The 15,630-nt window shown below is 40.8% G+C and overlaps 1 protein-coding gene across 1 annotated transcript in view; it reads left to right on the top strand.

Moving 5' to 3' along the window:
- Positions 1 to 6,304, top strand: part of tmtc2b (transmembrane O-mannosyltransferase targeting cadherins 2b) — a 175,485-nt gene extending 169,181 nt beyond the window's left edge. Inside the window, exon 12 of the mRNA XM_035798252.1 lies at positions 3,278 to 6,304. Within this exon, the coding sequence (XP_035654145.1) occupies positions 3,278 to 3,457 (180 nt within the window). The 3' untranslated portion in view covers positions 3,458 to 6,304. The remainder of the gene's footprint in view (positions 1 to 3,277) is intronic.
- The last annotated feature ends 9,326 nt before the right edge of the window (positions 6,305 to 15,630 follow it).

Genomic DNA, 15,630 nt, shown 5'->3' with positions numbered 1-15,630 from the left:
GAATAGTTAGTTAAATCATCAATGTCCACTTTAGGAATGAGGTGTACGGTAACACCTGTCATGATGCTCATGAATAGTTAGTTAAATCATCAATGTCCACTTTAGGAATGAGGTGTACGGTAACACCTGTCATGATGCTCATGGATAGTTAGTTAAATCATCAATGTCCACTTTAGGAATGAGGTGTACGGTAACACCTGTCATGATGCTCATGAATAGTTAGTTAAATCATCAATGTCCACTTTAGGAATGAGGTGTATGGTAACACCTGTCATGATGCTCATGAATAGTTAGTTAAATCATCAATGTCCACTTTAGGAATGAGGTGTACGGTAACACCTGTCATGCTCATGAATAGTTAGTTAAATCATCAATGTCCACTTTAGGAATGAGGTGTACGGTAACACCTGTCATGATGCTCATGAATAGTTAGTTAAATCATCAATGTCCACTTTAGGAATGAGGTGTACGGTAACACCTGTCATGCTCATGAATAGTTAGTTAAATCATCAATGTCCACTTTAGGAATGAGGTGTACGGTAACACCTGTCATGATGCTCATGAATACAACTAGTGTTATTTCTTCCACAACATGCTGTCGAGTCAACTTTTACACTCCAAACAGTAATTAATTAGCAAAATGTAATGCCATGTGCTATTACTCAGTAACAGTCGCTTAACTACACAAGTACACTTCTGCTCTACTCCTTCAGATAAAATGGAGATCAGATGTGAGATGTGATACACTCCCATGGTCTCTATTTAAACTCCCAGGGATTATTTAGATGGTGCACTGAACACTTGCACTACTATTCTACTATGACGGGTGACACATCCCTTGGACTGGTTCTGGTATTTGCCTCATGGCATCAGCAGGAAAAAACATTATAATATGTTAATCATGTGGCCCACTTCAAAGAGCTGGGTTGAATTGTGGATATACCGCCCCAAACAGGCCACAGAGACATGGAGAAGTCCTGACACAAAACTCCCCTCAGAATGGCACTACGGACTGGGCAGTCCGGATTGCTGGTCCAACAGCATCACTACTGTCACAATATGGCTTCCAAGATGAAACGATGTCCCTGTTAAGTGGGACTGTTTTAGTTGAAGGTCTGAAAAATGACTACTTATTCCTATTGGCTGACTCATTAAAGAGGTTAAAGCCCTTGGTTGAATGAACCTATCGTGACATTTGTCCTCAGTTTTGGTAATCGGGGGCGGCAGGATAGCCTAGTGGTTAGAGTGTTGGACGAGTAACCAAAAGGTTGCAAGTTCAAATCCCCAAGCTGACAAGGTATAAATCTGTCATTCTGCCCCTGAACAGGCAGTTAACCCACTGTTCCTTGGCTGTCATTGAAAATAAGAATGTTCTTAACTGACTTGCCTAGTTAAATAAAATATTTATATTTTTAAATCAGACGTTATTGTAATCGGTATGTTGTGTATGTTGTATGTTGGGTTTGTATGTTGTGTTGGGTTTGCGATAAAGAGAAAAGTAATTGTTGTTCGCTGTTTTCTTCGGTCTTTTCCTTTTTTCTCTTTAGTTGATTCTCTTGGTTGTTGGTGCATTAGGGGGTTCTTGGGGGTGGGGAATGGAATTAATTGTATTTTTTATTTATATTTTTCTTCTGGGGGGGACTGTCAGAGGGGTCTCGAATGGTTGAGGGTCAGCTATTGGAGAACTGTGGGGGGATCTCGGAGGGTTTGGGTTCATGTTTTTTTGGCCCTTGAGCAGGGCATTGACCCTGGATGCTTGTGTATGGCTCTGAATGGGAGTCTGTTGGATGACTGGTATGGCGTAGTTGTTGAGCGGCTTCACTGCAAGTATATTGTATGTTTCCGATATTCTATAAATATTTATTTTTGAAATAATAATAATAATAATAAAAAATAAGTAATTATGACCCATAGGTCTTTGCCTCATGAAACGCCATGTGTTTATGTCAAGGTTTCACATTTTCACAAATTTCCAGAAAAGTTTATAAAAGCCTTAATTTCTTCTCAGTGTGTGAATAGAAGTAAGAGTTTGGTTTCCGGCAATAGAATGACTCCATTCTAGTCAAACGAGCTTCAATGTGATTAAAAATGTCCTGTTACTTTTTTCAACTTTAATCAACGTCCTATCAATATTCTCTGAACTTGTTAGTGTTAGACTGTCATGCCATCTCTTTTGAGAAGTACTTTCCTTTAAAAAAAAATGTTTCGGGCCGTCGAGATTCATACATGAAGTACAGTATCAGTCAAAAGTTTGTGTTCTTAACTGATTTGCCTAGTTAAATAAAGGTTTAAAAAAAAATTAAAAAATGATGTTTCAGCATGATAATGCACGGTCCCATGCATGGATCTGTATACAATTTCTGGAAGCTTAAAAGTGGCCCAGTTCTTCCATAGCCTGCATACTCACCAGACATGTCACCCATTGAGCACGTTTGGGATGCTGTGGATTGAAGTGTACAATAGTATGTTCAAGCTCTCACCAATATCCAGCAAATTTGCACAGCCATTGAAGAGGAGTGGGACAACATTCCACAGGCCACAATCAACAGCCTGATCAACTCTATGTGAAGGATATCTGTCGCGCTGCATGAGTGAAATGATTGTCACACCAGACACTGACTGGTTTTCTGATCCACCTTTTTTTTAAGGTATCTGTGACCAACAGATGCATATCTTTAATCCCAGTCGTGAAATCTGTAGACTGAGGCCTAATTTATTTATTTAAATGGACTGATTTCCTTATATGAACTGTAAATCAGTATAATCTTAGAAATTGTTGCATGTTGCGTTTATGTTTTTGTTCAGTGTAGATAATGACATAACTTGTCTAATTTTCTTTTTGTATTATTCTTTTTATGGTTCTCAGCCTCGGGATGACGTAATGTTCTAGCTGTGCTTTGCAATGTATTCCTCAGTCTAACCAGAGGACAGAAGTGTTTTAATGTGCTAACAGCTCTGGCACTCTGACTGAGTGGTACTGTATGAGACGGTTACTCTCCTGCCTCTTCTGCTACTGTCTCAATAGGCCTGACTCTGCTCTCGACACTCTACTCCACTCTCCACTCATTCTCTTGCATATCCATCTCTGACTGTTACAGTGTCTGCTCTTACTGAAGAGACCATTCAGAGTGACGTCTAACCAATGATTTTGCTATACTGCTAGATGAAATGGTGCTGTAAAGAACCAAAAGGCACCGTACTTTTTTAGCAGTGTAGCCTTCTGTGAGACGTGCTTCTGAGAATGACTGAACTGTTCTGTCCTGCTCTTGTGTTCCAGTATCCAGCAGCCCTGATGAACCTGGGGGCCATTCTCCATCTCAACGGGAAGCTGCAGGAGGCGGAGACCAACTACCTGCGAGCGTTGCAGCTGAAGCCAGACGACACCATCACCCAGTCTAATCTGCGTAAACTGTGGAACATAATGGAGAAACAGGGCCTGAGGACAATGGGGCCGTGAGTTAACTCACCAGCCTGTCAGCCATCTGTGCAGCAGGCCTGGGGAAGAAGTGGCCCGCTGCTCCCTTGGAGGAGAAACTGGGGTAGTGAGGATGGAGGAGGACAGCAGAAAAAGGTACAAGACTGCAGAACGCTCCTTGTGACTCTTCACTACTCCTCAGGCCAGGAGTAGCTTCCCTGGGAGGCTGTCCGTTGTGAGGAGCACTACCTTTGAATAATGTCTTCCTGGAACTTTGTCCAAAATGTGTGCTCTCCCAGGGTCTGTGAATCTCTACCAGAGCACTTAATTTGAAGTGGGCCATAGGTTCATACTTGAAGTCTTGTGATTAATTAGGAATTTAATTAGTTATAGATGCTTATAGGATCATGTAGGACAACGTTTGTCCTGGGGCAGAGTCCCAAGGCGCTGCCCTCCGAAGCAGGAACACTGCAGTAGAAGTTACGTTTTTTTCTCACCGCCGAATTAAGTTTCTGGTCTAATGAAAGTTGTGTTCATTGTCTTCTGTGCACATCAGTGAAACTCATGGCATGATATAGGAGATAACAGCTTTAACAATACATTCTCAAATTGAACACAACTAGTGGTGGCCAGGACTGACGAATCATTCATTGTGATTGTTTATGAGATTTCACTGATTTAACATGTTGTTGGACATTGAGACCTACAGCTCCTGCAAAGAGATGTAGCAGATTGTTGAGCATCGTTGAGTGATTCAAAAAAGTAACCCGCTGATCGATATTGTCTTATAAATAACACTTCCACCAGAGAAAACAGATACCGTATAAATGGAACATGTGCCCTCAGGGTACATTCAAGGAGCGCTCTGAGGATTTCCCACCCTGAAACATATGAATCCAGAGAATATCATTTGCCAAAAGACACAGTGTTAGTTGTGAAAGAAAATACCAATAAGATAGTTTGAAGGAAAGGTGAAATGAATTTGAGCTGGAGTTTCTGTCATTATTTGCTAACTCTATTATGCCTTTCTATCTGAAGGCGCAAAACTATTCCATGTAAATGTAGCAGTGAATTTCAAATTGCTTCTCTAGGCTTGTTGTTTCATAGAGTGACATAACATGGCTCCTGTGTAGGTCAGAGCCATATACTAAGATGAATATATGGCTCTGGTCTAGGCTACTCATGTCTCCTTGGATAATTTACTTCGAGGAAGGTAGCTAATGTGTTTTGAAAGGAAATGGCAAATTACCTTCCCATGGTACTAACATTAGCCCCCCCATCAGCTGACATGCTAGTTGGAGGTTTGGACAGCAGCAGAGAACTGAAGGCTTCCCCTCCCTTCGCAATACAAGACATGATAAGAGGACAGTTGGAAGTCATCGTTGATGTCTGAAATCTTATAACCAAGTAGCCGTCAAACCGATGCACTCCATTACATAACAATGCACAGCCATAGTTTGTCTGAGGGAATCTTTTAATGCAATATTGCTTTGTTTGAAAATGTTCCTTTTCTTTTACTTGTATGTATATATGGATTTGAATATATACAGTAAAAACCGACATACAGTATAATAGACAATAGTCTGACTTGCAAGGGAAGGTCAGTGCCCACCCAGCAAGTTCAGTATCTGTAAGATATGAATCATTTTTCCTAGCATCAAAACATCATGTTCTCTCACTCTTTTCAGTCTTAAATGTCACTATTGTATATATTCTGTGTACTACTTGGTTGTTGTCATAAAACATTTTTTACCACCGTTTATTAACTGTATCTCCAACTTGGAAGAAACTTTATTTTGGAGAAACAGATAATCCCGCTATGACATTTATGTTTATTGTAAAGAAGCCCACAGCCACCGGGCAGTTGAATATTTGTAAGTTATTTCTTTGTGTTATCTTGGCATATAAACCAGCTGGCACTGTGTTAAATTTCCAAGTGTATGTTGAAGATAAGATTAGTAAGATAAGACAAGTATTGATCCATTTCACTTTATGAAATGTGATATACCTGTACACGTTTGTCTAGAAGACTTTTCCTTGCGATTCTGGCTGAAAAAATACAACCATTTGACTCCAAATTTCGAACAGAAGTATCTTAATTTCGCTCAAATATTGCACTTGACACAAAGAAAACAATGTTCATGATAATTGAAATGACTAGCAAAAAGCCAAAAGTATTTAAACATAGCATTTTCTTGTGCTGTCCCCTTCCCTACACAGTGACCCTATCCTCAGAGGTCATATCCAGTGCTTTATGGAGTTAGTAGTATGATAGTTGCCTTGTTCTTTTTGAAGCATGTATGAGCCCTGTTCCACTCTGTACGTAACCTCTGTTCTCATGTCTGTCTGTCAGTCTTTTGAAAGCACAGCACGTCAGTCTGTCTGTCCGGCTGGAGCTCGATAGCTTTACTGGTTCTTACTGTCGTAACGGTTGTGTTTGTCTCGACTGCATCAACACTGTGGTGTATTTGGCTATGATCACCATGTCTATCTGTCTGATATAATGAAGTGTTGAGCTCGGTTATCACCATGAAGTAGTCTACCCTCACACCTTCTCCCCAACACCACCATCCCCCCCATCACAAGTTGTGCTAATTTGTCTTGTGTATAAAGTGTTGATGAACAAACGAGAGTGTGTGTCTGAAGATGGAAATAAGTGTTTCATTCTGTGTCTCTGCTCAGGGATTTCAAGTGGTGGGTTGTATTGCAGACTCATGCTCACAGAGCACTCAGAGTTTCTAAAGTTATATTTTTGGAAAGTTGTATTTGTATAAATTATCAAGATTTGTAGCCTTTGCTTTTTTGTAATATAAAAAAAAAACATATGCCAGATTAGACTTTCCCAATGTTTCTTTTTTTCCACAATAAAATAATGGTGTTCTGCTTTCATCATCTGCCTGAGTGTTTTAGGGGGGCCGTTTTGAAGAGTTTCTTTTACATTTACTTTAGCATGTAATACTTAGCCTCAGAAACACATTTCCCATGACTTCCTTCTACTGAATATACTGATACAGTATATACAGTCCATACTCATATTTGCCTCATTCACAAAGGGTATCAGACTTAATGGGGTGGTCTTGCAGACTATGGAACGGGTTTTACAAGGCATTTAAAGTTCCGCTGCAAATTTGCTGAAAATGTGTCATAAAATCTACTCAAATGGACCTCCTGCTTTCATCTATGTACAACACAAAGGGGATGTAAATATTCCCATATGGAAGGGAAGGGTAACACAGTGTCTACATCTGGCCTGCGTGTCTCGCCTGCTCCTCCCCCTCCCCATACCTCGGACCTGACGAGCAGAAGGCCCTACCCAGTAACCCTTGTGATGTTTCCCACATATGTGCGTCTGGTCCGCTCCCATGATGTGAACACCCCGTGGTGTCCAGGGTTCCTTACTGATTCAGAATGTGATGTGCGAAGCCCATTGCCATTGTCCATTCCATTTTGGATCAAATTCTACCAACACAGGTGTGCTTCTCTTATCGTGACAAATCATGATCAAACATGTCAGATAGCTGGGCCGTGGAAGCACGCACCAACTCAATGAAGTGCTCTTATTTCTTACCATTTGGTTTAACAAGCATGGTTGTTCCTGCCCCTTTGCGATGCTAACCATATGATATGGTTGACTTCGACACCATCCTATAAATGCACAGGCAGTTAAAATACATTATGTGCATGTGTGGTGACTGCAGTTGGAGTGGAAGCCTACGCTGCGCTATGCCAGTTCTATTGTAGCTAATGCTCAAAATTAATTCAACCGTGTTAATCCATTTCCTCGCTGCCAAAAAGCGAGGTAATAGTTCTGAGATGAGAGGAACAGGCATACATGAAAAAGGTATTCACACACAATATCTCCACATCATAATATGTCCTCATTGCCTCCATAGCCTACCTACAGTACCTACACTACAGGTGTCACGTTCTGACCTTAGTTCCTTTGTTTTGTCTTTTGTTTTTAGTATGGTCGTTTTTCTATGATTTTCTATTTCTGTCTTTGGCCTGGTATGGTTCTCAATCAGAGGCATCTGTCAATCGTTGTCCCTGATTGAGAACCATATTTAGTTAGCCTGTTTTCTATTGTGTTTTGTGGGTGGTTATTTTCAGTCTTTGTGTGTCTGCACCAGACAGAACTGTTTTGGTTGTTTCTTTGTTTTTTTTGTTGTTCAGTTTTGATTATTATTAAATAAGATGAACACTAACCCCGCTGCGCTTTGGTCCTCTCCTTCTTCCACCTACGATGAGAGTCGTTACAACAGGTGTTTATGTACCACTGATAACTCCATTATTAATCCAGGGATTATAAGCAAAGCATTACAAATTGAGGACAGAGGATGACAGATTGCATTCGGTAATGACATAAGGATGTTATGGTCAATAGCCAATAAGAGTAAATACAATATAAGCCACTTACTATGAGTGCTCAACAGGTACTGATTCTCTTTGTAATTTTTAAGAATAAATTGACTGTTCGCTGCTGCCAAATGGGACCTTTTGTATGCATACCAATATGTTAGCCTTCAATTCTAGCCATGCAAGAGGACCACAACGACACTTTAAACTTTCAAATAAAAAAGGTCTGAACTTCCATCACCGAGGAGCACATCTCATGCGATCTGATTTCCTGCTTCTAGATCAATAAATGCACATTTTTATCATGGCATTAAACATTAAGTCGTGGATTCCCTGTGTCCAGAACTCAAGGAAATATATCACATCTGTCTTCCATTTTCATGACCTACTTCATCATGTTACGATATTGCCTTTTGCATCCAGAGGAGTCCGAGCTGGAAGAGAGGGGCTTACCACTTCCTTATGTGGGTATTTTTCTTATTATGTTGTTATATGGCAAATCTGCCAGCTTTTATCAAGCAAATATTTTGCAGAATGTGCCAGCGACCTATCGGGGCTTTGATCTGAGTGGTGTGGGCAGGGCACTCGGAGTGAACATTCGCCGTCTTCAGAGCGGATCGCTGTGCGTGACGCAGGGAAGTCTTTCCCTTTGTACTCAACAGCCATTGTAATTGCTTGACAGAAGAAGCATTAGAACGAGGATTAGGCACGAAATGCTTGCCTTAACAATAAGGCATCTACATGTGCATCTCCAAGACACTGCTTCATATTATTGAAGGGCCTTTTTTAGCTTCAGGAAATTGCATTTCTTTTGCATTTCAATCGAATGCTTCTCTCAATGCTATCTGTACCACAGATCAACAGCAACAAAAAGGCCCTGCGGATGAAAGGTGCTGGAATGATGGGAGGATAGTGTGGCCCTTTCTTCCTCTGCTTTGTCAGAACCAGCAAAGTACAAGGAAACCAACTGAAAGAAAGACACGTTTTGAACAATTGGCTATTAACATAAATAGTAGTTATTGTCTTAAATGCATGTGAATATAGTCTTTGCTGAAGTCACATGAATCTGTGCAGTTATACCTGTAACAGTATTGGTGAGTAGTGAACTACATGTTGTTCAACTAGTAATTTAACAACGTTTTGCAGTAGCTTGGTGGTAGTTTAACCAAATTCCAATCTTGGTAGTGTTTTCAGTAGTTAATTACTTCTTTGCCATGTAGCAGTGTAGCTAACTATTGGAATTACACGCTACTTTTTTGCAAAATTAAATTACTGGTGAAGTAGGCAAGAATGTCCTTTCTTTTTCAGTATCAGACCTGTGTAATTCTCACTCAAAACATAGTTTTGGTTTAATAGGATAAATTAACATCTGACTTACAATTTGTAGTCTGTCATTTCAGATTTAGATATGATCATTAATCAAAAAGTAGTGTGAATGTAGTGAACTACTTTTCAAAGTAACTTTCTTCAGGGTAGCTGTAGTGTAGGTTAACTTCTTCCAGTGTGAAGTAATTGGTAGCTTGGTCAACTATATTTTCAGAGTAGCTTTCTGTACCTATAGCTAAATGCAGCCTACTTTTGACATTTCACAGGCCACCATCTGCTTAATAACTTCTGTACAATACTTCCCTTATGTAAAATGAATCATCTTAGCTGAGAGTAGAGGAGGACTAAGTCTTTCCTTAATAGGGCCTGCAGAATCATCTGGCAGGGTATACTGTATTTGAACTTTGGCGGCCGATCTCGTAGCTTGGACCAGAAACTATAAGTGACACTGTAGGTCTTTACAGATACAACGATGTGAGAGGTGTCTTGTCTATGTGCCGGTCTGTCCATTGTCTTGTTTATTGTTTTGCTTTGACTTATTTCCCTACTTCACTGTAAATAAACATCTCACCTTTGCACAGTCACCATCTTGCTGCCTCCTCACTGAAACCCCCACCGCCAAGAGAACCACATCACAATAGCATAACATAAATGAAACATAAGCCTTCTGGCTACACAACGTAATCAAATTAAATGTAACTGTAGCTGACTGATTCTCAAGACCACAAATAAAAACAAACTAACGTAGAATAACGTGAGCCTTAATTCTCACGGCCTCCACAGAGGTGACCTGGGTTGTGGCGAGCCTCTCAAACAGGAACTGGATGTATTTTGACCTGTTGTTGGTTGCTTCGAGCAGGGAGAATTCCTTAGACAAGATCTTCAGCAAATCGGTTTCCTTTTTTGTTCTCTCTCTCACCTCAGCGCTCCGGGATTCAGGAGGTACAGTACCTATGGGTATAAAAAATTTAAAAATAAATGAATAAAAATGTTTAAAAAACAGCCACGTAGCTTAACCCATTTTGCATAAAAAACATAAAAGACAATTTCATTTATATTATTAGCCTAATAGGCATACCTTATAATAAAAGAGAAATAGTATGTCAGCATACCTAAAGAAGGACATTAAGTTCTTCTGCTTCCTCTCCACGAACCTGGCAAGGCAAGTACAGAGTTCGATCAGCAGCTTCAGTTGTGCGTCGGTCAGGGCTTGTTCACAGCCCTGTGCCACCTCACATACATCTCCACCATATCTGCCGGACTGTTCCGGCAATCCAGTTGAATTTTTTGTCTCTTTCTTCATTCACGTTCCCCTGTAGCTTGTCATCGCTAACCCCCTTATTTGCGAAAGTGACGTGCAATCCTCCTAACTTTCTCCACTGTGCTGGGCAGCTCCCCTCTGAGCTCGTATGTTCCTCACACTCCCCATCTTCCTCTTCATAATCAGCATCATTCTTATCATCACTGTCACTTGGGGCCAGGGGTTGAGCTTGAGGGCAGTATATTACAGTCTGTCACAGTAGCACAGCTGTAGCTCTGGAACGACAAGTTTCCCATACTTCACCTTAACTGATGCACCATCTGTAGTGCTGCACACTATGTGGTCTTGCATTGTGAGGTTGTATGAGGCCGATTGCGCAACCAACATCTCCTTCACCCTTTCACCTGGCAGGCTACCTGGGAGTTTAACCATCCCCAGGGTCCAGTACTCTTGTAAGGTATGTATATTTAAATTCATCAATCAATTTTTCTGTCTGGAGGTGTGTGTACTTATGGTTAGTGAGAAACTGATGTCACCATGGCCTGGAACTTGTCGGCTAATCGGCTCTTCTCTTTCTCGGCACATCCTCCCACCAGTTGTGATGTGTCCAAGTGATTATTATTTCCCACTGGGCACAAAGTGGTTGAATCAACGTTGTCTCAACGTATTGTGACATGGACTCGAGGTGGAAAATACATTGGATTTGATCTCCAATTAAGATGAATATCGACATTTACTGATATCCAGTTGATCTATAAATGAATGAAATAGTTTAATACATGTTAAATAAAGTTACGTAGTTGGATTCACATCTCAACCCAAAATCTAAGTGAAAGAATAGGACTCAATCAAATCAAAGTTAATTTAAAGTTGATTAAACGTTTGATTTGATTTAGTCCTATTATTTGATTTATATTTCTGGTTGAGATGTATCCAACATATCAATTATTAACTCATTTGTAAACCAACTGGAATCAAAGCCAGACTTTAAATTTAAGTCAGTGGCTCAGACGGAACTGTCCAAGCAGTAGATGCATCTCCTTTAAATGTTGATCTGTTGATATTTGGTTGCATTGTCAACTAAACACAATTCAATATTACCTTTGTAGTACAGTAAATAGCCTAAAGTAAAGTTTATCTTGCAAACTCATTTAACATTCAACCTTAAAATGTGTAAGACATCCATGGCCACATTTGGAGGTTACTGTAAATATTAATGTCTTCTTATGTAATGATATAAAGCTTGCTTGTTCAAGATAGCATGCATAGGTCATCGCAGGTCTCCAGGAATCTTCACAATAGATATAATAATCTGCGCAGCATCTCGAACGGAGAACGGCTTTGATCTCTTGCGCCGCGTACTTTTAATGGAATTTCAACTGTAATCCAGGTCATTTGGTTCTGCTATTAGGACAGTGATAACACGTTCATCCGTTGTATAAATGAACAAAATAGCTGACACTGTATTCCCATTTGAACATTGCTGTGCTATTAAATGGCTGAAAGGGCGGTGAAAGACATTTAGGTGAAAGCTAAGACCAAAACTCCATCATTGTTTTTCCATTGGAATTTGGTTGTGCTTTTAGAATGGTTGAGAGCATATTCAACTAACTTTTGCCTGTCTTTTTGAATGGGTGAATACAAGTGGTAATCTCATTGATCAGCGTCTCAACCAAATATTACCCAATTATCCACATTGAAATGACGTGGTGTTCCCAGTGGGTTGGAAGCAGGTTGGCCCAACAGTAGCAGCCATTTTATTACCGCGTTAACTACCTTTCAGTGACGCATCTACAGTTTTAGCATAAACAATGTGTGCTCTTCGAATTTATGGCGACTTTGTGTAATTAAATACGGTAAGCTACGACAATGCACCCTGAGTGTTATTCAGCATGCAGATAGCAGAGCAGAGAAGGCCTAAGAAGACAGATTAAGACATCACATATTATTTAACAGTTTAATTTCACGTCACGCTGTTCATAGAAATCATTTCTTATAATTGACAGATTTCTTGACATTATATGTCCCGGGGGAAAAGGGAGTGTGTTTGGGGGTGAAATCTAGGCTAATTTCTTCCTATTTACAAGCAGAAACTCAAACAGGATGTACCCATGACTCGCTCCGTTAAGATATAAGAATCAGAGATTGTGCTACAGGACTGCTTTGCTAGCGCTGATTGGAACGCAAATAACATTGACGAGCTAACCACCTCCGTCACCGGCTTCATTATCAGCGATGTTGTCCCCTCGGTGAGGGTTCGCTGCTTCCCCAATCAAAAGCCCTGGATTAACACCGAGGTTGAAGCTAAACTAAAGGACAGGGCCACCACACACCGAGCTATCGTAGACAAACCTGAGGCTACATCCGAGGACAGGAATAAGTACAAGAAGACCTCCTCAGAGTAATCAAACGAGCAAAAGGATAATATAGGAATAAGGTCGAATCCGACTATGCAGGCTCCGACGCCCGCCGCATGTGGCAGAGGCTACAGTCCATTAAAGATTACAAAGGACGATCCAACTGTGATCTGCCCAACGATTCCTCTGTACCGGACAAACTCAATGAATTTGACATTTTATGCAAGCTTTGATAACAACAACATCGTGCCAGGTGTGAGGGCCGTCACCGACCCAGTGGATTGGGTGATCTTGCTCTCTGACGTGAAAAAGATCTTTAATCAGGTCAACACCCGCAAGGCTGCGGGGCCCGACTGTACTGCATGGCACGTACTCAGAGCATATTCACAGTCATTTTCAAACGGTCCTTGTCCCAGTCTGTTATCCTCACATGTTTTAAGATGAACACCATCATTCCTGTCCCCAATAACTCTTAGGCTTAATGACACAATGACTACCCATGACTGCGTGGCCATGCACGACTCCAACACCATCATCAACACCATGCAAAATCCATAGACAAACATTGACAGTAGAATGGCCCGTACTGAAGAGCTCAGGGATTTTCAACGTGGCACTGTCAAATTTCTGTCCTACTAGAGATGCCCTGGTCAACTGTAAGTGCTGTTCTTGTGAAGTGGAAACGTCTATGAGCAACAATGACTCAGCTGCGAAGTGATAGGCCACACATGCACACAGAAGGGGACCGCCAAGTGTTGAAGCGCGTAGCATGTAAAAATCATCTGTCCTCTGTTGCAACACTCACTATCGAGTTACAAACTGCCTCTTGAAGCAACATCAGCACAAGATCTGTTAGTTGGGAGCTTCATGAAATGGGTTTCCATGGCCAAGCAACCGCACACAAGTCTAAGGTCACCATGCGCAATGCCAAGTGTTGGCTGGAGTGGTGTAAAGCTCTCTGCCATTGGACTTTGGAAAATGTGTTGTGTGGAAATATGTTCTCTGGAGTGATGAATTAGTCTTCACCATCTGGCAGTCCAACAGACAAATCTGGGTTTGGCAGATGCCAGGAGAACACTACCTAACGAAATGCATACTGCCAACTGTAGAGTTTGGTGGAGGGCTAGGCCCCTTAGTTCCAGTGGAGGGAAATCTTAACGCTACAGCATACAATGACATTCTAGACAATTCTGTGCTTCCAACTTTGTGGCAACAGTTTGGGGAAGGCCCTTTCCTGTTTCAGCATGACAATGCCCCCGTGCACAAAACAAGGTCCATACAGAAATGGTTTGTCGAGATCGGTGTGGAAGAACTTGACTGGCCTGCACAGAGCCCTGACCTCAACCCCATCAAACTCATTTGGGATGAATTAGAAATGCCGACTGCAAGCCAGGCCTAGTTGCCCATAAATTAGTGCCTGACTTCTTGTGGCTGAATGGAAGCAAGTCCCCACCTCAATGTTCCAACATCTAGTGGAAAGCCTTCCCAGAAGAGTGGAGCCTGTTGTAATGCAGCAAAGGGGGGACCAACTCCATATTAATACCCATGATTTTGGAATGAGATGTTCAAAGAGTAGGTGTCCACATACTTTTGGTGTAACTACCTCCATACCTCCAGTATCCCTGCTCATTGTAAATATCGTATTGGAACTGACCCTGTAAATAGTATGCTTTCTTACTTATTGTGTTCTTTATATTTATTATTATTTTAATATTTTCTTGTAATACATTGTTATTGGTTATTGCATTGTTTGGTTTTGAGTTTGCAAGAAATGAATTTGACTGTACTTGTGCATGTGACATTAAAACTTGAAACCAACACGGTTCCTGTCATTCACCCATAAACCTGTTCTATGTCTGGTCCTGACAGGAATGACAAGAATTTAAATACACTTTCATCAAAGCCTCACTTTGTATTTTACAACCATCAAATATCAGTGTCATGAAATAAAGGCATGAAATGCACATAAACACAATCAGGTAATACAAACATATAATTACCATCAATACACAATTCAATAATAAGTGCAGACCCATGCCTAAATCATTGAAATAGTCTCCGAGGGGAATTGCCAACATTGCATTACCCAAAACCACAGGATGTTTGGCGCTCCTGAATCCACCTCTGTTTAACGGCTCGATTGACGACAGTGGAAGATGGAGGCAACGGAAGTTTAGTAGGCTATGAAGGTGAAGGTGTGTCGAATGAAGTTGTAGAGAATGCAGTCCAAACAATTATACAAAAATGTCCAACATTTTAGTGGAAGACAAGTCTAGGTCTGTTAATGCCTTGTTTCGGGTTGGAATGTGTTTTTTAGATGAAAATATGTTCTTGAGAGATCTGTTTGTCATCTCAAGGAAGGTGAAGAAAGCTTGCCAATAAACCCCAATGAAGAAGAGCTCTGTTTGACAGCCGAGCACAGAAACAACAACAAAAATAACAATTCACCTCTTCAATTAGCAGGAATAACAGCTAATACAAACTCTTTATAACATCTATGAAATAAAAATATTATGGGGAGCTTTTTGACCAGACCACTAGGCCTCCTGTCTGCTTGATAATGAGACACAGAGCTTTAGATGGCAAATTGGCTTGCATATAGTCTGAACCTGAATCCTCCATCTTGTCATTGTGGCACCGTGTTAACAAGAGGCATTGTTAGTTCACAACAGGAGGGCGTGAGTGACAGTGAATCACACAGAATAATTGCTGATTTGTCACCTGCTGACATGCATAAACAGACAATGTTATATGACTAAAATGCATTCTGAACTTCTATGTCTTCTATGAAGAAATGTACAAAATGGATCCCGGTGAATCACACATTTCAACAATAGTCATTGTACAAGATGAAGCTCCTGAATAGAGGAGGATCTAGTATCATCAAAGAGAACAATGAATGTTAATGTTTTCTG

The sequence above is a fragment of the Oncorhynchus keta genome, chromosome 22 (genome assembly GCF_023373465.1).
Source record: "Oncorhynchus keta strain PuntledgeMale-10-30-2019 chromosome 22, Oket_V2, whole genome shotgun sequence".
Classification (NCBI taxonomy): Eukaryota; Metazoa; Chordata; class Actinopteri; order Salmoniformes; family Salmonidae; genus Oncorhynchus; species Oncorhynchus keta.
The sequence above is the reverse complement of the archived record's forward strand: the minus strand, read 5'-3'. Positions and strand labels throughout refer to the sequence as shown.